This window comes from Chrysochloris asiatica, unplaced genomic scaffold (assembly GCF_000296735.1).
Source record: "Chrysochloris asiatica unplaced genomic scaffold, ChrAsi1.0 scaffold00058, whole genome shotgun sequence".
Lineage (NCBI taxonomy): Eukaryota > Metazoa > Chordata > Mammalia > Afrosoricida > Chrysochloridae > Chrysochloris > Chrysochloris asiatica.
The window spans coordinates 6912636-6930832 of NW_006408576.1; the positions used below are offsets into that span (position 1 = coordinate 6912636).

At 38.5% G+C, this 18197-nt stretch overlaps 1 protein-coding gene across 1 annotated transcript in view; it reads left to right on the top strand.

Annotated features, from left to right (window-relative positions):
- The first annotated feature begins 7275 nt into the window (after positions 1-7275).
- The window catches only part of TRAPPC12 (trafficking protein particle complex 12), a 186363-nt gene continuing 175441 nt past the window's right edge, over positions 7276-18197 (top strand). The window contains exon 1 of the mRNA XM_006863967.1: positions 7276-8511. Within this exon, the coding sequence (XP_006864029.1) occupies positions 7276-8511 (1236 nt within the window). The remainder of the gene's footprint in view (positions 8512-18197) is intronic.

The following is an 18197-nucleotide window of genomic DNA, read 5'->3' on the forward strand; positions in this document are numbered from 1 at the left end:
TTTTACTCTGGATTAGGCAGTATCTATGTAAATTTTATCACAAGGAAACAGGCTATATTGATTTCTAAACTAGATGGGCTTCGAAACAAATTTTCTGAAAATAAAATTATAGTTTCAAACCTAAGTTTTAAGGTGGAAGACTTTTTATTTAGCTAAAATGATTTCTTTAAAAGCATATTTGAATAAGTAGTGAACACTGAGTTGCTACATCAAAGAGTTTTATATTTTGCCCAATTGCCCTTCAGAAAGGTTGATGGATTTGAACTGCCAACTCTTCGTTTTTCAGCAGAGCACGTAAGCACTGTGCCACTAGTGTTCCTCATTAGTTCCCCCCAAATTATCACCTCTAAAAATTTCTTACCGATGCAATAACCTAAACCAAACCCACTGCCATCAAGTTCATTCTGACATTTAGTGACCCTGCATAGAGTTTTCAAAAGGCTAAATATTTAGGGGAGCAAACAACCTCATCTTTCTCCCATGGAGCAGCTGGTGGAGTTTGAATCATCAACCTTGAGATTAACAGCTAAACACCTATCCCACAGTGCTAAGAAGGAGGGGGAATAAATTACATACCATAATTTTAATCTGGATTTCTTTGATTATTACTGAAGCAGTTATGTCATGTTATAGTTATGCAGTTCTCATAATTCATAGATCATCAACAGTGATTTTTCTTGTTGTCAGCTGCCTTTTCTTCAACCCTGGACTCAAAGCTATCCCATGCATAATGGAGTGAAACACTACCCAGTCCTGTACCATCCCCATGGTGACTTATGAATCAGACCTTTGTCATCCATAGCATTTTCATGGGCTTATTTTCAGCAGTATATTGCCAGGCTCCTCTTCCTATTCCATCATAGTCTGGAAACTCTGCTGAAACCTTTCCAGCATCATAGCAACATGCAATCGTCTACTGGTAGGTGGCTGTGCATGAACTACATTGGTCAGCAATCCAACCCACATTTCCCACAATGACTCACTTTCTCTTGTTCTAGTGTCTTACTGACAGTCTTTCTTAGAGTACCCCCATTTTAACCTGTCTTTCTTTGTAGGTACTTTGTAATGCAAGCTCAAACATTAACTTGAAATAATACAAGCTATAACTTTAACTTGTAGTTATTTCTGCATATTGTAAGATTAGGATTTCCTCCACCTCCTAACTGCACATAAAATACTCTTTGTATGATTTTGCTGAGTTCTGATGTTCTCTACCTTTTTCTGTAATTGTATGTACTGGACCTTTTCTTATAGCGTATATAATTCCACACTTGTCCATTAATAGACATGTAATTTACATAGTATTGGGAGATAGGGTGTTGTAGTCTAAATTGTTTATATAGTAAGAAGGACTCAGAGCTAATAGTTAACGAGAAATAATTACTGAGTGTTTCCAGTGTGCCAGGCATTATGCTGGTGGTGGCATTGTTGTGTGTCGTCTGTTGTTGTATAAGTGCTGTTGAGTTGCTTCCAACTCATAGCAACCCTGTTTAGCGTTTCCGAAGAAGCAACTGGTGAGTTTGAACTACTTACTGTGCAGTTTAAATTGACTTTGCACCACACCAGTATTCCGTGTGTGTGTGGTGTAGCAGTTCCAAATCCTAGCAACCCAATGTGACCGAATAGAACTGTCCCATAGGGCTTCCTAGGCTGAAAAGCTTTACAGGAGCAGATCTCCTAGTCTTTTTTTCTCACAGAGCCACTATGTACTGGGAGCTAGGAATACGTCAGCAAATAGTCCTCAGATGATATTTAGCCAGAAGATTAGAATTTATTTCTTGCTCTACCATTCACTAGCAGTAACATCAAACAACTTAACTTCTCTGACCCTCATTTTCCTCATTTGTATAATAGAGCACTTGATACCGAATCCAACTGTTGTAAAAATTTAGTCACTCAACAAAACCCATAAGAATTGTTGAATGAAAGACCAATTTTCTCTGTAAACTTTCATCGAAATCCCAATAAAAGTTTTTAAATTAAAGCATGCATGAAAAACATATGACACAATGCTCAATACACAGTTGATCCTTGAAAAATTATGTTGTCACATTAAGTAAATCACTTTCTAACTAACCCCTAGTTGCCTATCTGGAAAAGAAAGATAATACCTTGACTTTTTTCTGTATATTCCATTCAGTGGAATTGTGCATATGTGAAAGGCCTGGTAACCACAAGGGCAGTAGTTGAAACCCACCAAGCACTCCTCGGAAACCCTATACAGGGTTGCTGTGAGTCGGAACCAACTCAATGGCAATTAACAACAATGACAACAGTTCGGTACTGCTGAAAAGGAGACCTCATGAGTTTCCATCTTCTGTTGCCTCTCCTTATCATCAAAGTGAGGAGCTGCTTCCAGCACTCACAAAGAGTCAGGAAAAATGATGTACAGAGAACCCTTTGTGAAGTACTCAGGATTGACAGCAGAAGTTGCCAGCTTTGCAAATTGTTGACGGGAACAAGCTGTCTTATAAATGATGTCAGTGAAAGGTGCTCATTAGGAAAGACCTTTTTGGGATTGGCCATCAAAATAAAAATGAAAACTCAGCTAAATCATCAAGTAATTATTCCTTGGAAGAAAGAAATTTCCAATTTTCTCTATAGTCTGAATGAAATAAACCAATAAGCAGTTACAATTGAGTTAATTCCAACTCATAGTAACTCATGTATGTCAGAGTATCATTTTCAATGGCTGGTTTTTTAGAAGTAGATAACGAGGTCTTCCTTCAGAGGCACCTCTAGGTGGATTTGAACCTCTAACTTTTTGGTAATCAGCTGGGCACATTAATAATTTGTACCAACCAGGGACTTCAAAATGGAATAAGCCCTGCTAAAAGGTGGAGCCAGATAGCTGACTTGGTAATATGACTTGTCCAGCAAGCATACAGGGCCTGTACCAGTGAAGAAGTCATAATACATTGTCCGCAAACTCATCATCACACCAGAGGAACATCTGTTGTTCCAAGGACTAGCTGCCTCTCTTAATGGCAGTATCACCACTTGGGATGGAAAATAGAAATTCATCAACACTTTTGAAAGTGGCTAAAACGCCTGATTACACAGTGTATGCTCCACTTTTATTTTCACCTAGCAAAAGGATTTTACCAGTTCACAGCCTTGTCAATTATTAACTGTTTATTTGGAAATGAATATATGAATAAAGGCTTATATACTTTCTGATTTTAAGTGTTTTAATAAATACTCAAAATGCCAAAGGGCTGCATTCTCTTTAGAAATTTCTTCATTTATCAACTAATCAGACATTTACCTGTAGTGTTTGCACAATCATAAGGAGAATTTGAAGTTGTTTGAATTGGCTGCTTAGTAGAAGTATTGCCAAGAACTATTCCACCCTGCTTGGCAGCCTCATCAAAAAGGAATACAGAAAAAGAACAAAACATATCATGAAATACCAGAAAATCAATTGTATTTATTTTTAAATTTCTGATTCTAGAAGCTAGTTTAGGTTAACTATATTATAGACTGTTGTTATTGTTAAGTGCCATCAAGTCTGTTCTGACTCATAACAACCCTGTGTAGAGTTTTCAAAGTAGCAGCTGGTGGATTTGAATCACCAACCTTATAGTTAGTAGTCCAGTGCTTATCTTACAGTGCCATATCAGGACAGCACTTGTTGTTGTTAAGTGCTGTCAAGTCGATTCTGACCCATAGCGACCCTATATGTGGTTTCCAAGCTACTGGTGGGCTTGAACCACCGACCTTGCAGTTCAAACGACTTTGCAGTCTGACACATTAGGACAACACGACCACCATATAAATTTTAAAAGTTATATTTTGCTATGAAATATGTATGTTTTACCATTCATATAAGGTTCCTGAGTGGCACAAGTGGTTTTCAGTCAGCTATTATCCAAAACGTTGGCAGTTTGAAACCATCTACCGGCACCACTGTAGAAAAAGGCTTGGTGATTTGCTTCTATAAAGATAAAGCCAATAAACTCCAACGGAACATTTTTCCTCTATCACTCATGGGGTTACTATTTTCAGAATCAACTCTATAACAATGAGCTTGGTTTTGATTTTACTTTTTGTTGTTGTTAAGTACCATGGAGTCGGTTCCAACTTACAGTGACCCTGCACAGCGTTTTCGAGGCTGTAAATCTTTATGGAGCAGAAAGCCTCATCTTTCTCCCGCAGAACAGCTGGTAGTTTCGAACTGCCGACCTTGAGGTTAGCAACCCGATTCATAACCACTACAACTCCTATATAAATAACACTTGAGACATATGTTTCATTATATTGTTTTCATTCGGCCATTCTTGATTTTGCAGAGAAATAAAGCCTCAGATGCTTGATTACAAGCATTTTCGTGTATGCAGATTTCATGTATCTAAAAAGAAGCTCAATGACACTAGAAAAAAGCACTAAACTGCAAGCCACAAGGTCGCATGTTGGAACCCACCAGCCTCTCTCCATGGGAGAAAAATGAGGCTTTCGGCTGCAGCAAAGATTTACAGCCTCAAAAACCTAATACAGCGTCATTTTGATTCAGAAACAACTTGAAGGCACTTAATAACAAAAAAGAGAAAGTGGTTTTCCCTTTTATAATTTAGGGCTAATTATTACTTTAATATTTACTAAAGAATGTTGTGGTAGCGTAGTGGTTACAAGTTGGGCTGCCAACCTCAAGGTCAGCAGTTCGAAACTACCAGCGGTTCTGTGGGAGAAAGATGAGGCATTCTGCTCTCGTAAAGATTTACAGCCTCGGAAACCCTGTGCAGGGTCACTATGTGTCGGAACCGACTCCATGGTATTTAACAACAACAACACAAAATGTTGCTGTTGTAAAGTGCTGTTGAGTTGAGTCTGACCCATAACGACCCTGTATAGCATTTCCGAGGAGCGGCTGGTGAGCTTGAACCACCAACCTTGAAGTTCAAACAGCTTTGCAGTCTGGTGCGTTAACCCACAGCGCCACACCAGGACTCCTTACTAAACAATAGTATTTATTTTTTCCTTTTTCATCTCTTCATATAAATGATCTTAAGGAGCTCTGGTAGCGTAGTGGTTATGAATCGGGCTGCGAACCTTAAGGCCAGCAGTTCGAAACTACCAGCCGCTCCGCGGGAGAAAGATGAGGCGTTCTGCTCCCATAAAGATTTACAGCCTCGGAAACCCTGTACAGGGTCGCTATCGGTCGGAACCGACTCGACGGCACTTAACAACAACGTATAAATAATCTTAGATATCTATCAATGATCATTTCTGGCATTCTTATCAGTTCTTTTGAATTCACACCGCTGTAGCTTTTCAAGCTTTATTACTTCAAATTTTTATCTTAATTTTTAATAGTTTTATGATGTTTACCTAATTGAGACTCTTGACTATCATATATTTGATAAACAGATTTCCCAATCTCTTCAAAGTTAAAAGTAGCTGATGATTCTTCATTCTAGTAAGTTGGATTTTTTTTTCCTGGCATATTCTTTATAAAGGAAATACAAAATGTAAAGCTGTCCAGACTGAATCAGAATTAATTTTAGAACCTGGAATCTAGTTGTGACTAGGAGGAAAGTGGGGATAAAAGAAAATCTGTTTCTCTCATCATAGCATTATCTGGAAACAAATTCTTATTTTTTAGAATTAAAAAATTCAGAACACTGTATTGTTTTCCCAGGCCTGTGAGATTATACAAAGGTCACAACGTTATTCTTGCTGTTAGCATGATTTTCATGGTCAGTTTCCTTTTCCCCCCGCACAAGCAAAATGATTGAAAAAAGCCTTATCCACATATTATTGATACTATACTTTCATATTTTTGACGTAGCTTCCTTTTTGAACTCTGTGTGAGACATTACAGAAATATGAGGGTAAATTAAAAAATGTTGCTACAACATCATAGAAACCTTTATTGAATAGTAATATCTAAGGTGAAGCTATAGTTTCTTGACATATCCTCTACCTAAGTCTATACACTGCTAAAGACAGAGTTTCCTTATTTTTATTGCATCTGCAACCAGCTGGGGACTTTTGTACATCTGGACACAGTTTAGGGGTAGAGAGGTAGCTGTGGAAATAGGAAGTGCAGGTGATCTTTCAGCCACTTTTTCATCTTGTGCAGCTGCCATTTCCAGTGCCACCAACACCCACAACAGAAGTAGAGTAGCCTTGGCAAACACCACCCTATGTTTGGACTGACTGAAAGGCTGCACAGAAGCATGGTACCAAAAACAGTTTGTTGACTTTCAACCATTTCAAGAGGTGGCATATCATTCATTAAGAACCAGTGGTATTGAAAGAATACCATTACTCCTCGAAAACTCTGTGCGGGATTGCTATGGGTCAGAACCAACTCAGTGACACTTAACAACAACAGCATATATGTGGACCTCACCAAATGCAATGTTTCTATTCTAGTACATTTTGGTAACTGGTAGAGATATTTATAACTGAAGAAACCTTAAGGGCACCAAATCACAGGGGCTTGTTGTATTGTTGGTTCTGATTCAGAGCGACCCAGATAGGGTTTCCAAGAGTAACTGGTGGGTTTGAACTTCCAACCTTGTGGTCATCAGTCCAGTACTTACCCTACATCGTCACACCACAAATATATAAAGTAATTTTATTTTTTAAAAAGTTCTAATAAAAGGAGCAAATCCTTCTTATGGTGCAAACTCCTTACCTTAATGTGTGGTTCTCCATCATCCAGAGTCATCCTGACATTTCAGCTTTAGTGGGTTCTGGTTTTGCCACTTACTAGCTATATGAGTTTGAACAATCTACATGTCTCTCTAAGCCTAAGTTTTCTTATCTTCAAAACAAGGAAAATGATAGCAGCTATCTCATAGGGGCTGATGTCAGGATTAATAAGAAAATGCATATAAAGCACTTGGAAAGCCTAGCACATAATAAAGTTTAATAAATGTTACCAATTCTTGTCATCAGCTTCAGCAATCACTGCTTAATGAGTATGCCTTTTGCATTCTTACTGCTTAACTTCTCATGCCATTCTCACTGTCTGAAATTCCTAGAATTAAGTAGACAGCATTATAAGCCCTGGAGAAGGCAAAGAGTTTATTATAAGTTGGAATGGTTTGGGACTGCTTCAAGGATGAGGGAAACTTCAACTGAACCATGAAGACTGGATAGTATTTATAAGGCTAAAGAAATGGAACTCTTTGAATTTTAAACTGTTGACTTTATGAACGTAAACATTTTTAAATTGAAAACAATTTTAATAAGATCAAATTTGCTTAATAGCTTAAATATAAAACTAATGAGGTCAATTTATATCTATCTTTGTTTCAGGCAACTATGGAAAATGAGAAAGGTACTAACCAGAGCATGATGGAGAAGTCTCCTCCAGCTGAGGTGGAAACAGACAGTATCATTCAGCAGGTGACGCAGGAAGAGCAAGGACAGCTTCTTTTTCATGAGGAAACTATTGATCTTGGTGGAGATGAATTTGAGTCTGAAGAGAATGAGACCATATCAGAAGATTCTAATAATTTCATAGATAAGCTTAATGAGCATATGATGGAAAGTGTCCTCATTTCTGACTCTCCTAATAATAGCGAAGATGATGTGGGTGAACTTGGTTGTTTGCAGGATGTTGTGGTGCCTGTAGAAAGCAAATCTGATAACAGAATGGAAAATGCAAATAAAGAAGAAATTGAAGAAATTGATACTTTGAGTAATGATAGTGAAACTGACCATGATGATACACCTAAAGATGTCTCTGATATGACCTCTGATAGCAAAGCCTCATTGAAAGAAGACCCAATGCAAGAAGAAGTAAAAACTGTGTCCATGTTTGAAAGGGAAGATATAGCAGACTCCGTCCCAAGTGATGAAAACACTAACCCAGAAGAAAAGGCATCAGAAATGTCTTCAAGTCTGTCTTCTAAAGATGAGCCTGTCCCTGTATGTACCATTTTCAGTCAATCGAATACAACTAATGCCCAGCCTCACTTGTTTCTTCATGATGGCTTCGAGTCTCAGATGGTAAAATCTCCTAGTTTCAGCAGTGCAAGTGAAACTTCAGCCAAGACACCTCCTCAAGTGGTTCAGCCAAGTCCCAGCCTGAGTAAATTTTTTGGAGATACGCCTAACACGAATTCCTTGGCTTCAGACTTCTTTGATTCATTTACTACATCTACTTTCATTTCTGTCAGTAATCCTAATGCAGGCTCATCAGTTCCAGAAAAATTGTCTTCACTCACTACTCCACTGGGCGATAAATCCCCTGATTCTGCTGATCCTTCTTACTCTCCAGGGATTGAAAGATCAGAATCGGGTATTTCTACAGCTTCCCTGGAAATTCCTCAGTCTCCAAAACCATTTTCACAGATACAGGCTGTATTTGCAGGAAGTGATGACCCCTTTGCCACAGCCCTGAATATGAGTGAAATGGACCGGAGAAATGATGCATGGCTTCCTAGTGAGGGGACCAGGAATGTCTTGATTTCTGTAGCAACTCAACAGTATAGCACAGTGTTCATAGACAAGGAGAATCTTACTATGCCAGGCTTAAAGTTTGACAACATTCAGGTAAGATGTGGGAATTTTTAAAAAGCATTTCTATAGTGGATATCTTTTCCATGAAAAATTGGCTCATCTGTTTCCTTGTAATCTATTTTAAGAAAAAACATACCTTTAAAAACATTGAAATATCCTAATCTTTCAGTAATCAGATTCTGACTGTGTGGTTTTTTGTTTGTTTGTTTTTCATCTTTGGGTAATTCGGAACTCCATTGATTTCCCTAATTTGGAGGTCTACTCAGAATCTTATAAATACCAGCAAGATACATCCTTACCTTAATTCTCTAAAGTAGTTTTAAACTTTGTATGGCTAGTTCATTTGTGAAATTAGAATTGCAATAAGTGAGAAATCCATTCCTTTTTTAAAATCTGGAAAAACTATGTTTGTTAGAAAATAGGAAAAAGATGAACATCTACAAAATTTGTTGTTGTTGTTGTTGTTAGGTGCCATCAAGTCAGTACTGACTCATAGTGACCCTATGCACAACAGAACAAAACATTGCCCGGTCCTGGGCCAACCTCACAGTCGTTACACCTGAGCCCATGGCTGCCACCACTGTGTCAATCCATCTCGTTGGGGATCTTACTCTGTTTCACTAACCCCCCACTTCATCAAGCCTAGTATCCTTCCCCAAAGACCAATCCCTCTTGGCAATATTTCAAAAGTACAAGAGGTGAAGTCTTGCCCATCTTCACTTTGAATGGCTGTACTCCTTCCATTACAGATTTGTTTGATCTTCTGGAACTCTGTGGTGCTTTCAATATTCTTTCCAACACTGTAATTCAAATGTATCACTTCTTCTACAGTCTTCCTTACTCAATGTCCAGCTTTCACATGCACATGAGACAACTGAAAATAACTTGGCTTGGGTCAGGTGGCCCTTAGTCCTCAAATTGACATCTTTTCTCTTGAACACTTTGAAGAGATCTTGTGCAGCAGATTTGCCTAGGGCAATATGTCTTTTGATTTCTTGACTGCTGCTTCCATGAGTGTTGATTGTGGATACAAGCAAAATGAAGTCTCTGATAATTTCAATCTTTCCTCTGTTTATCATGATGTTATTTATTGGTGCAGTTATGAGGATTTTTTTTTTCTTTACATTGAGGTGCATTTCATACTGAAGACTATAGTCTTTGATCTTCATCAGTATTTCAAGTCCTCTTCACTTTGAGTAAGCAAGTTCGTGTCTTCTACATATCGTAGGTTGTTGTTGAATCTTCCTCCAACCCTGATACCTCTTGAAATGGCTGAGTATCGACCAATTCTTTTTGGTACAATAACTGTGTATTCCTTCCATCTTCTTTTGATGCTTCTTGCATCACTCATAGAATCCTTCAGCATTGCACAGCGAAAATTGAGTTTTCTCTTCAGTTTTTTTCAGCTTGAAAAATGCTGAGCATGTTCTTCCTTTTTGGCTTTCTAATTCCAGGTCTTTGCTCATTTCATTATAAAATTTTGCTTTGTCTTCTCAAGCTACCATTTGAAAATTTCTGCTCTTCTACTTCCTAATTTCTTCCATTTGCTTTAGCTTCTCTACACAAGTTTCCAGATATCTTCTGACATCCATTTTGGTTTCTTCTTTCCTGTCTTTTTTAGTGACCTTTTGCTTTCTTCATAAATGATAATCTTGATATCATCCCACAATTTCTCTACTCTTTGGTCTTTAGTGTCTAATGCATCATATCTGTTCTTAAGATGTTCTCTAACTTCAGGTAGAATATATTCAAGGTCATATTTTGGCTCTTGTGGATTTGTTTTAATTTTCTTTAGCTTCAGCCTGAACTTTCATATGAGCAATTGGTGGTCATTTCCACAGTTGGCCCCTGGCCTTGTTTTCACTAATGAATGATATTAAACATCTTTATCATTTCTTCCCACAGATACAATTATTTTGATTCCTGTGTATTCCATCTGGTGGTCTATGTGTATGGTGGTGGTGGTGGTTGTGTGCCTTGGAGTCATGCTTAGTTACCCTGTATAGGGTTTCTAAGGCTGTGAAATCTGTATGGGAGCAGAAAGCCTAATCCTTTTCCCATAGAGCTTGTAGATTCAAACTGCTGACCTCTGGCTAGCAACCCAACTTGTAACCCATTTGGCTACCAGGACTCCTTGGTCTATTTATGGTATTGAAAAAATATTTGAAATAAATAAGTCATTGGTCTTACAAAATTCTGTCATGCTATCTGCTGCTTCATTTTTATCACCAAGGCCATATTTTCCGACTGCTGATCCTTCCTTTCTGTTTCTAACTTCCACATTCCACTCACCATAATTATCAATGCATCTTTGATCAATTTCAGAGTAAAGGAGTTGATAGAATTCATTAGTTTCAGCATCTGTGGCTTTTGTGGTTGGTGGGTAAATATGAAAAATAGTGGTAGTAACTGGTTTTCCTTATAGGAGTATGGATCTTATCCAATCACAGACAACATTATATTTCAAGGTAGATCTTGAAATGTTCTTTTTGATGATGAATGTGATGCCATTCCACTTCAGTTTGTCATTCTCAGCTTAATAAGCCATATGATTATCTGATCTGATTCAAAATGGCTAGTGCCTATCCATTGCAGCTCACTATACCTAGGTTATCAATCTTTAGGTATTCCATTTTGTTTTTGTTGCCTTCCAATTTTACTAGATTTGTACTTTGTACATTCCATGTTGACATTATTAATGGATGCTTGCAGCTATTTCTTCTCATTTTGAGTTGTGCCCCATTAGCAAATGAATGTACTGAAAGCTTTCCTCCATCCACACCATTAAGGACAGCTACAATTTACTTGTCTCATGTCTTATACCCATTGCTCTGGAAGAAGGCCCAACAGGCATCAGTAGCTGACTCTTAGTATAATACCCAATTGCGTATAAATGACTATTTTTTATTAGATTAATAGACTGCTGTGCCCTGTGAGTACTGATACGGGGAGGGCAGATGTGACATACTAGGGAAGTGAGGTCACCTAATTAATTTTTACATGTAACTAAAATGTAAGCCTTAATCATCCAGACTTTAGATATGTTGTTTTGTGATCTTTCTAGAATATTCATTTATTATTGTTGTAAGCAGCCTTCTCTGCTGTTTTCAGTGGAATATACTGCACATAATTAGCTTTGCATGGTCATTTAATGAATACCAGTTTTTGGACTGTGTTTTCAGGGGATAGTTAGATGTTTAGGGTATGATTTATCTTTCACTGAATCCCATTTTACTATTCCCCAGATCTCCTTCCTTATCTGTACCCCCAAGATGACTTTAGTGTTCTGTTCATGTTTCTTCACTTTCTCCACTTCTTTAGGTCTTTGTAAATCCCTGCTATTAAGTTACTTTAATTAGTGAATTTGGCCTTTAACGCTTCCACTCTACTCTCATTTCCTGTCTAGTTCACCACTGATTGTAATTCAAGGGAAAACTAATGATTGCCAAGGAAAATGGCATAATTTACTGGTTCCCAACAGGGTAGAATCTCTGGGTGGTACAAATGGCTTAATGCACAGTTACCAATCAAAAGCATTTGGGGTTCATTCCTATCTTTGTAATGCAACAAGTGCTTTTGAAAACATGTAAAACTCTTGTTTTCCTTTACTTGTATGAAAGCAACTTTGGATTGTTTTCTCATTCACCAAATGCATAAGGAACTTGCCTATCTTTAGATTACATATATTGTGGGTTTAAGCCTACTGAAAGTTATCTCAGAAGAAAGGTCTGGTAATCTGCTTCTGAAAGGTCATAGTCTTGAAAATCCTATGGAGTACAGTTCTGTTGTGCACACATGAGTTCACCATGAGTCAGAGTGGACTCAACAGCAACGGTGTGGTTTGGGTGGTTATTGTTTCCAGCAGGATACTAGGACTCAGGTCCTAGGGTGCACTTGGAAGTATGTGGTTGTTGTTGTTAAGTGCCATCAAGTTGGTTCTAACCCATAGCAACGCTGTTTAGGGTTTCTGAGGAGTGGCTGGTGAGATTGAACAATGGACCTAGCAGTTCAAACTGACTTTGCAGTCCAGTGAATTAACCCACAGCGCCACACCAGTAGAGGGTTCATTTTACTTGTCAAAATGGCTGGGGAGAGTAAATGGCATTAGGTGGGTAGAGTCAAAAATACTAAATACCTTACTGTACTGTGTCTGGGTAGTATCATACAATGAAACATTATCCTGCCCATAATACCAGTAAATCTTGAGTTGAGAAACACAAAGTTTCAAAGTCTGCTACTTTAACAAGATCAAATCAAATAGTCTGTAAGTAAAGCATTGGCTACTAACCCAGAGGTCAGCAGTTCAAACACACCAGCTTCTCTGTGGGAAAATGATGTGGCAGTCTGCTTCTGTAAAGATATACAGCCTTGGAAGCCCAATAGGGCCATTCTACTCTGTCCTATAAGGATATTATGAGTCGAAATCTACTCTGATGGGTTTGGTTTTATAAGCAGGAAGTCTCTGAATTGGAGGCTTGAGTTCACCCAGAGGCACCACAAAAGAAAGACCTGGCAATATATCAGCCGTGAAAAACCCTACAGAGTACAGTTCTACTCTGACACACGTGCTACCATGAGTTAGAATCGGTTCTTACTGATTTTTTAAGTAAAGATGTTTGTTGCTAGATGCTATCCGGTCAACCTCCAACTCATAGCAACCCCATGCACAATGGGATGGGACTTTTATGATTCATAGGGTTTTCACTGGCTGATTTTTCAAAAGTAAACTGCTAGGCCTTTCCTCCCTGTCTTGTCTTACTCTGGAAGCTCTGTTGAAACCTTTTCAGCATCTTAGCAACATGCCAGTTTCCACTGTGGTGATTGCCTGGGAATCACACGCAGCCATCCTGTGTGGAAGGTGAGACTCCTACCAGTTAACCACCACTGCCTCCTGGTAAAAGGAATAGGTTTTGTGATTTCTGTGTCCTCCTTATGGTTCCCATTGGCAAGCTGTGAAATATAAGCAGGGTGTGTAGTCAGTTAGCAAGTATATATGGAGCGCCTATTACATGTACTTAGAAGCTAGACAGGTACAGATAGTGTCTTTCTTTTGTTTCCTATAAGTATTAAATGTCTTCACATTGTTTTTGTAGCTCTTAAGTGCCAGTGAGCTGGTTCCTATTCATAGTGACCCTGTGTAGGGTTTCTGAGGAGCAGCTGGTGAAGCTTTTGCAGTTCACAATGGTTGCTTTGGAAACGTCATAGCAAATAGGAATTTTAACTTTTGACTTTCACATATAACAAATGTGGTACATCAACAAATGTTATTACACTGAGTGTCTCTTCAGGTGTGCATTACCCTCCAAACTTTTCCTGTAGAAAACAACTTGTGGATTCCAATGCCTACTTTTCAGTTAGCAGTGTCAAGTGTGTAACAGCTATACCACAAGGGTTCCTTACCCTTTAAAGAAATGTTTTCATTCCCAGGGTAGAAGTAAAAACTTTCAGGTTTATCCTAAATGAAAATGCTAACTTTTCCAAAGAATGTAAGATTAGAAGAGCAAAGAATAGTTGCTCTGTTAATTTTCTGTGCATACCAGGCTTTTAAAATGTCCAACAACCTTTGTTGAAGGTATCTACTGACAAGATTTTCTCACAGCTACTGTTACTGTTAAAGCATTGTTTGTTATAAATTGAGTTTTCAAGCCCACATTTATTTGATTTTATTCTATATTGCTCATTTATTGGTACCCCATTAAAAATCTCCTTCCCATGAGATAAAACTTGAAATTCAATTTTTTTTTTTCTTTTTTAAATGATCGCTATAACTGTCTACAACCACTTGTCTGTCAGTTTGTCGTACTGTGGTGACGTGTGTTGCTGTGGTGCTGGAAGCTATGCCACTGATATTTGATTAAATACCATCAGGGGCCTTCATGGTGAACAGGTTTCAGTGGAGCTTCCAGACTAAGACAAACTAGGAATAAAGAGGCAGACTACTTCAGAATGTTTTGCCACTGAAAATCTTAAGAATAGCAGTGGAACATTGTCAGGTATAATACCAGAAAATGAAAACGTTATGAATAGCAGCAAAACATTGCCATATGTAGAGCCAGAAAATGAACCCCTCAAGTTGGAAGGCACTTAAAATTATGACTGGGTAAGAGCTGCCTCCTGAAAGTAGATTTGACCTTGATTACATAATTGGAGTAAAGCTTTCGGGACCTTCATTTGCTGATGGGGCACAACTCAAAATAAGGACAAACAGCTGCCAACATCCAGTAAGAATCAGAACGTGGAATGTACCGAGTATAAATCAGGAAAATTGGAAGCCAAACATGAAATGCCCAAAAACCATGTGGGGTACATGCCTTACTTCCTCTGGCTTCACAAAGGAGATGGAGAATCAAACACAAAACCAGCCCAAGGCAGATTCCTGTGAAGACCAGACATGCTTCTACCCTACAAACTTCTTTACCTTATATGACACCAACTATCCCCACTACAGTACTCTCTGTTGTACTTCTGGGACCAATAATCCATTACAGTGACCATACAGAATTCATAACAGTACTCACGATTAGGGATTTATTAGGACTATGAACAGGGTACAGTAGGTTGGAACAGTTTTTCAATCAGGAATGCCTCTTCTCTGCTTTACTGCAGGTATGTCTCACTCTTGTCTTTGGCCTCTCTTCCACATGGCCCCTTGGCCTCTGCCCTGCTCAGGCAAGTCTTACAAAGCTGTTTTAGCCAGTCTGTAAATGCCTAATGGGAACATTCTATAAGCCAGTCTCCTACCCATAGGCTCTCAGCTTTACTCAGTCCATGGTTCTGGGAGACCATACCTGCTCTGTCTCTCCATGCCACTGCCTCTTTTGTCTGTGATTTTCTAGGTTGGGATCTCACACTCCACTCATGCTCTTCTTTCTTGATGATCCTGAGATCATCTGTTCCTGCTTCTGAGATGGCTCATTTTAAGCTTAATGGAAGGGTAAAACTAAGCAATCCCAACATTGTTATTATTGTTAAGTGCTGTTGAGTCGATACCGACCCATAGAGACCCTGTACAAGGTTTCCGAGGAGTAGCTAGTGAGCTTGAACTGCTGACCTTGTGGTTCAAAGAGACTTTGCAGTCCAGTGCATTAACCCACAGCACCATACCAGAACTCCAATATTAGATTCCTAAGGAGCTCTGGTAGCGTAGTGGTTACGAATCGGGCTGCGAACCTTAAGGTCAGCGGTTCGAAACTACCAGCCTCTCCACGGGAGAAAGATGAGGCTTTCTACTCCCGTAAAGATTTACACCCTCGGAAACCCTGTACAGGGTCACTATGGGTCGGACCCGACTCGATGGCACTTAACAACAACAAAACCCTATTTGAATGGTCCCACTCTATCACTTGGTGGGAATTAAAAAGGTGTTACATACAAAAGCCATATCAAGGAAATTTAAGGTACCACAAAATGGAACCATAAATATCAATATCCTAGACATTACTAGCTGAAATTGACTGGTATTAGACATTTCCAATCTGATATGATACAGTTTGCTATGCCAGGAATGACCAATTGAAGAAGAATGTTGTCACATTCATTGTCAAAAAAGAATGTTTCAAGATCTCTCTTGAAGTGCAATGCCGTCTATGATAACATAATATCCATACGCCTACAAGGAAGACTAGCTAATAACCACTATTAATCGTATTTACCTACCAATCACTAAAGCCAATGATGATGATATTGACGAGTTTTACTAACTTCTTCAGTGTGAAAAAGAGTTCTGATAGTGAAGTAATTATAAGTCGGGCTACTAATCTCAAGGTCAGCAGTTGGAAACTACCAGCTGTTCCACAGGAGAAAGATGAAGCTTTCTACTCCTGTAAAGATTTACACCCTCAGAAACCCTACGCAGGGTCGCTGTGAGTTGGAACCTACTTCATGGCACACTACCACCACCAACACTTCAGTGTGAAATTGATCAAACATGCAATCAACATGCATTGATCATTGCTGATGATTGGAATGCAAAAGTTGAAAGCAAGCAGGATCCATAGTCGGAAAATATGGCCTTGGTAATAGTAATGATGCTGAAAACTGCATGATAGAATTGTGCAAGACCAATGACTTACTCATTGCAAATACCTTTTTTTAAACAACATAAAAGGTAACTATACACATAAACTGACCAGGTATCAATTTGACGACATTTCCATGAAGAAACAGTAAAGAAGCTCAATATTGTGAGCCAAAACAAGGCCAGGGGCAGACTATCAACTGCACATATGCAAGTTCAGGATAAAGCTGAAGAAAATGAAACCAGGTACATGAAAGCAAAAATATCATTTGAATATGTTATTATTGTTGTTAAGTATGTTGGAATTTGTTCCAGCTCATAGTCAACCTGTATAGGGTTCCCAAGGCTTTAAATCTTTGTGCAAGTAGAAAATCTCTTCCCACCTTAATTTATAGACCATCTCAAGAACAGATTTGATGCATCAGACAATAATGACCAAAGTCCAGTAGAGTTGTGGGATACGTCAAGTACATTGTACAGGAAGAAAGCAAAAGGTCATTAAAAAGACATGAAATAAAAAAACAAACCAAAATAGATGTCAAAAAAGACTCTGAAACTTGCTTTTAAGCATAGAGAAGCTGAAATGGATAGAAGAAATGAGGACATAAAAGAGCTGAACAGAAAATTTCCAAGGGCAGCTTGAGAAGACAGAGTTCGGTATTATAATAAAATATGCAAAAGCCTGGAGTTAGAAAACCAAAAGGGAAGAACATGCTCAGCATTTCTCAGGTTAAAAGAGCTGATGAAAAAATGTAAGCATCAACCTGCAGTATTGAAGAATTCTGTGAACAAGATACTGAATGATGCAGTAAAGTATCAAAAGAAGATGGAAGGGTAGAACTGCCTGATAGGATTTTTCTAGGCTATAATCTTTATGTAAGCAGATTGTAAGGTCTTTTCTCCCATGGAGCAAACCTTTTGGCTAGCAGCCAAATGCTTAACCATTGTACCACCATGGTTCCATGATCCAGTTCAAACCCCATTCCTAGACAACTCAGAGTTCTCATATCAGAAACTCCAGAAACCTCAAAAAAACCTGACATGTCACTTACTGTATCTTCTGTAATTCGTGAGTGAACTCAAAGCTCCCAAGAAATGGTAAATACCTATTCCTTAAAAAACGGTTAAGATATCTGACCCAGTGTAGTTGCTCATTTTATGATGAAGAAACTGAGATCAAGGTGATTTATACATTTAACAGTGAGGTAGCTGTGCCCCATATCCTCACTATCCTAGTGATATAGAAGAAAAGTCTATTGTCCTTTCAAGAATTTACAGCATAATCTAGGAAAATGAGACTGCTAAATGGATAGTTGAAATGAAATATTTTTGATAGAGATAAGAGCAAATGCCCATAGGTATGGGATAAAATCATTATCAGTACTCAGGGCATAGTGTTTATTGTAAAGGATTTGTGTTTAAGCCAAAGAATTAGAAATCAAATAACTTAAGTTTAGGAGAATAGAGACCCTTTTTAGTGTCCCATAAAGTACCTAATATGCAGATATTTCTCTGAACAGTTCACAGACATAGAAAGAACCTCTAATTAGAACTGTTTTCAAAATTTTCTTTGTAGCATGTTATTGTTAAGTGTTGTCAAGTTGGTTCCCACTTACAGCGACCTTGTGTAGGATTTCCAAGGAGCGGCTGGTGAGTTTGAACTACCCACTTTGTCATTCAAATCACCTCGCAGTCCAGCACA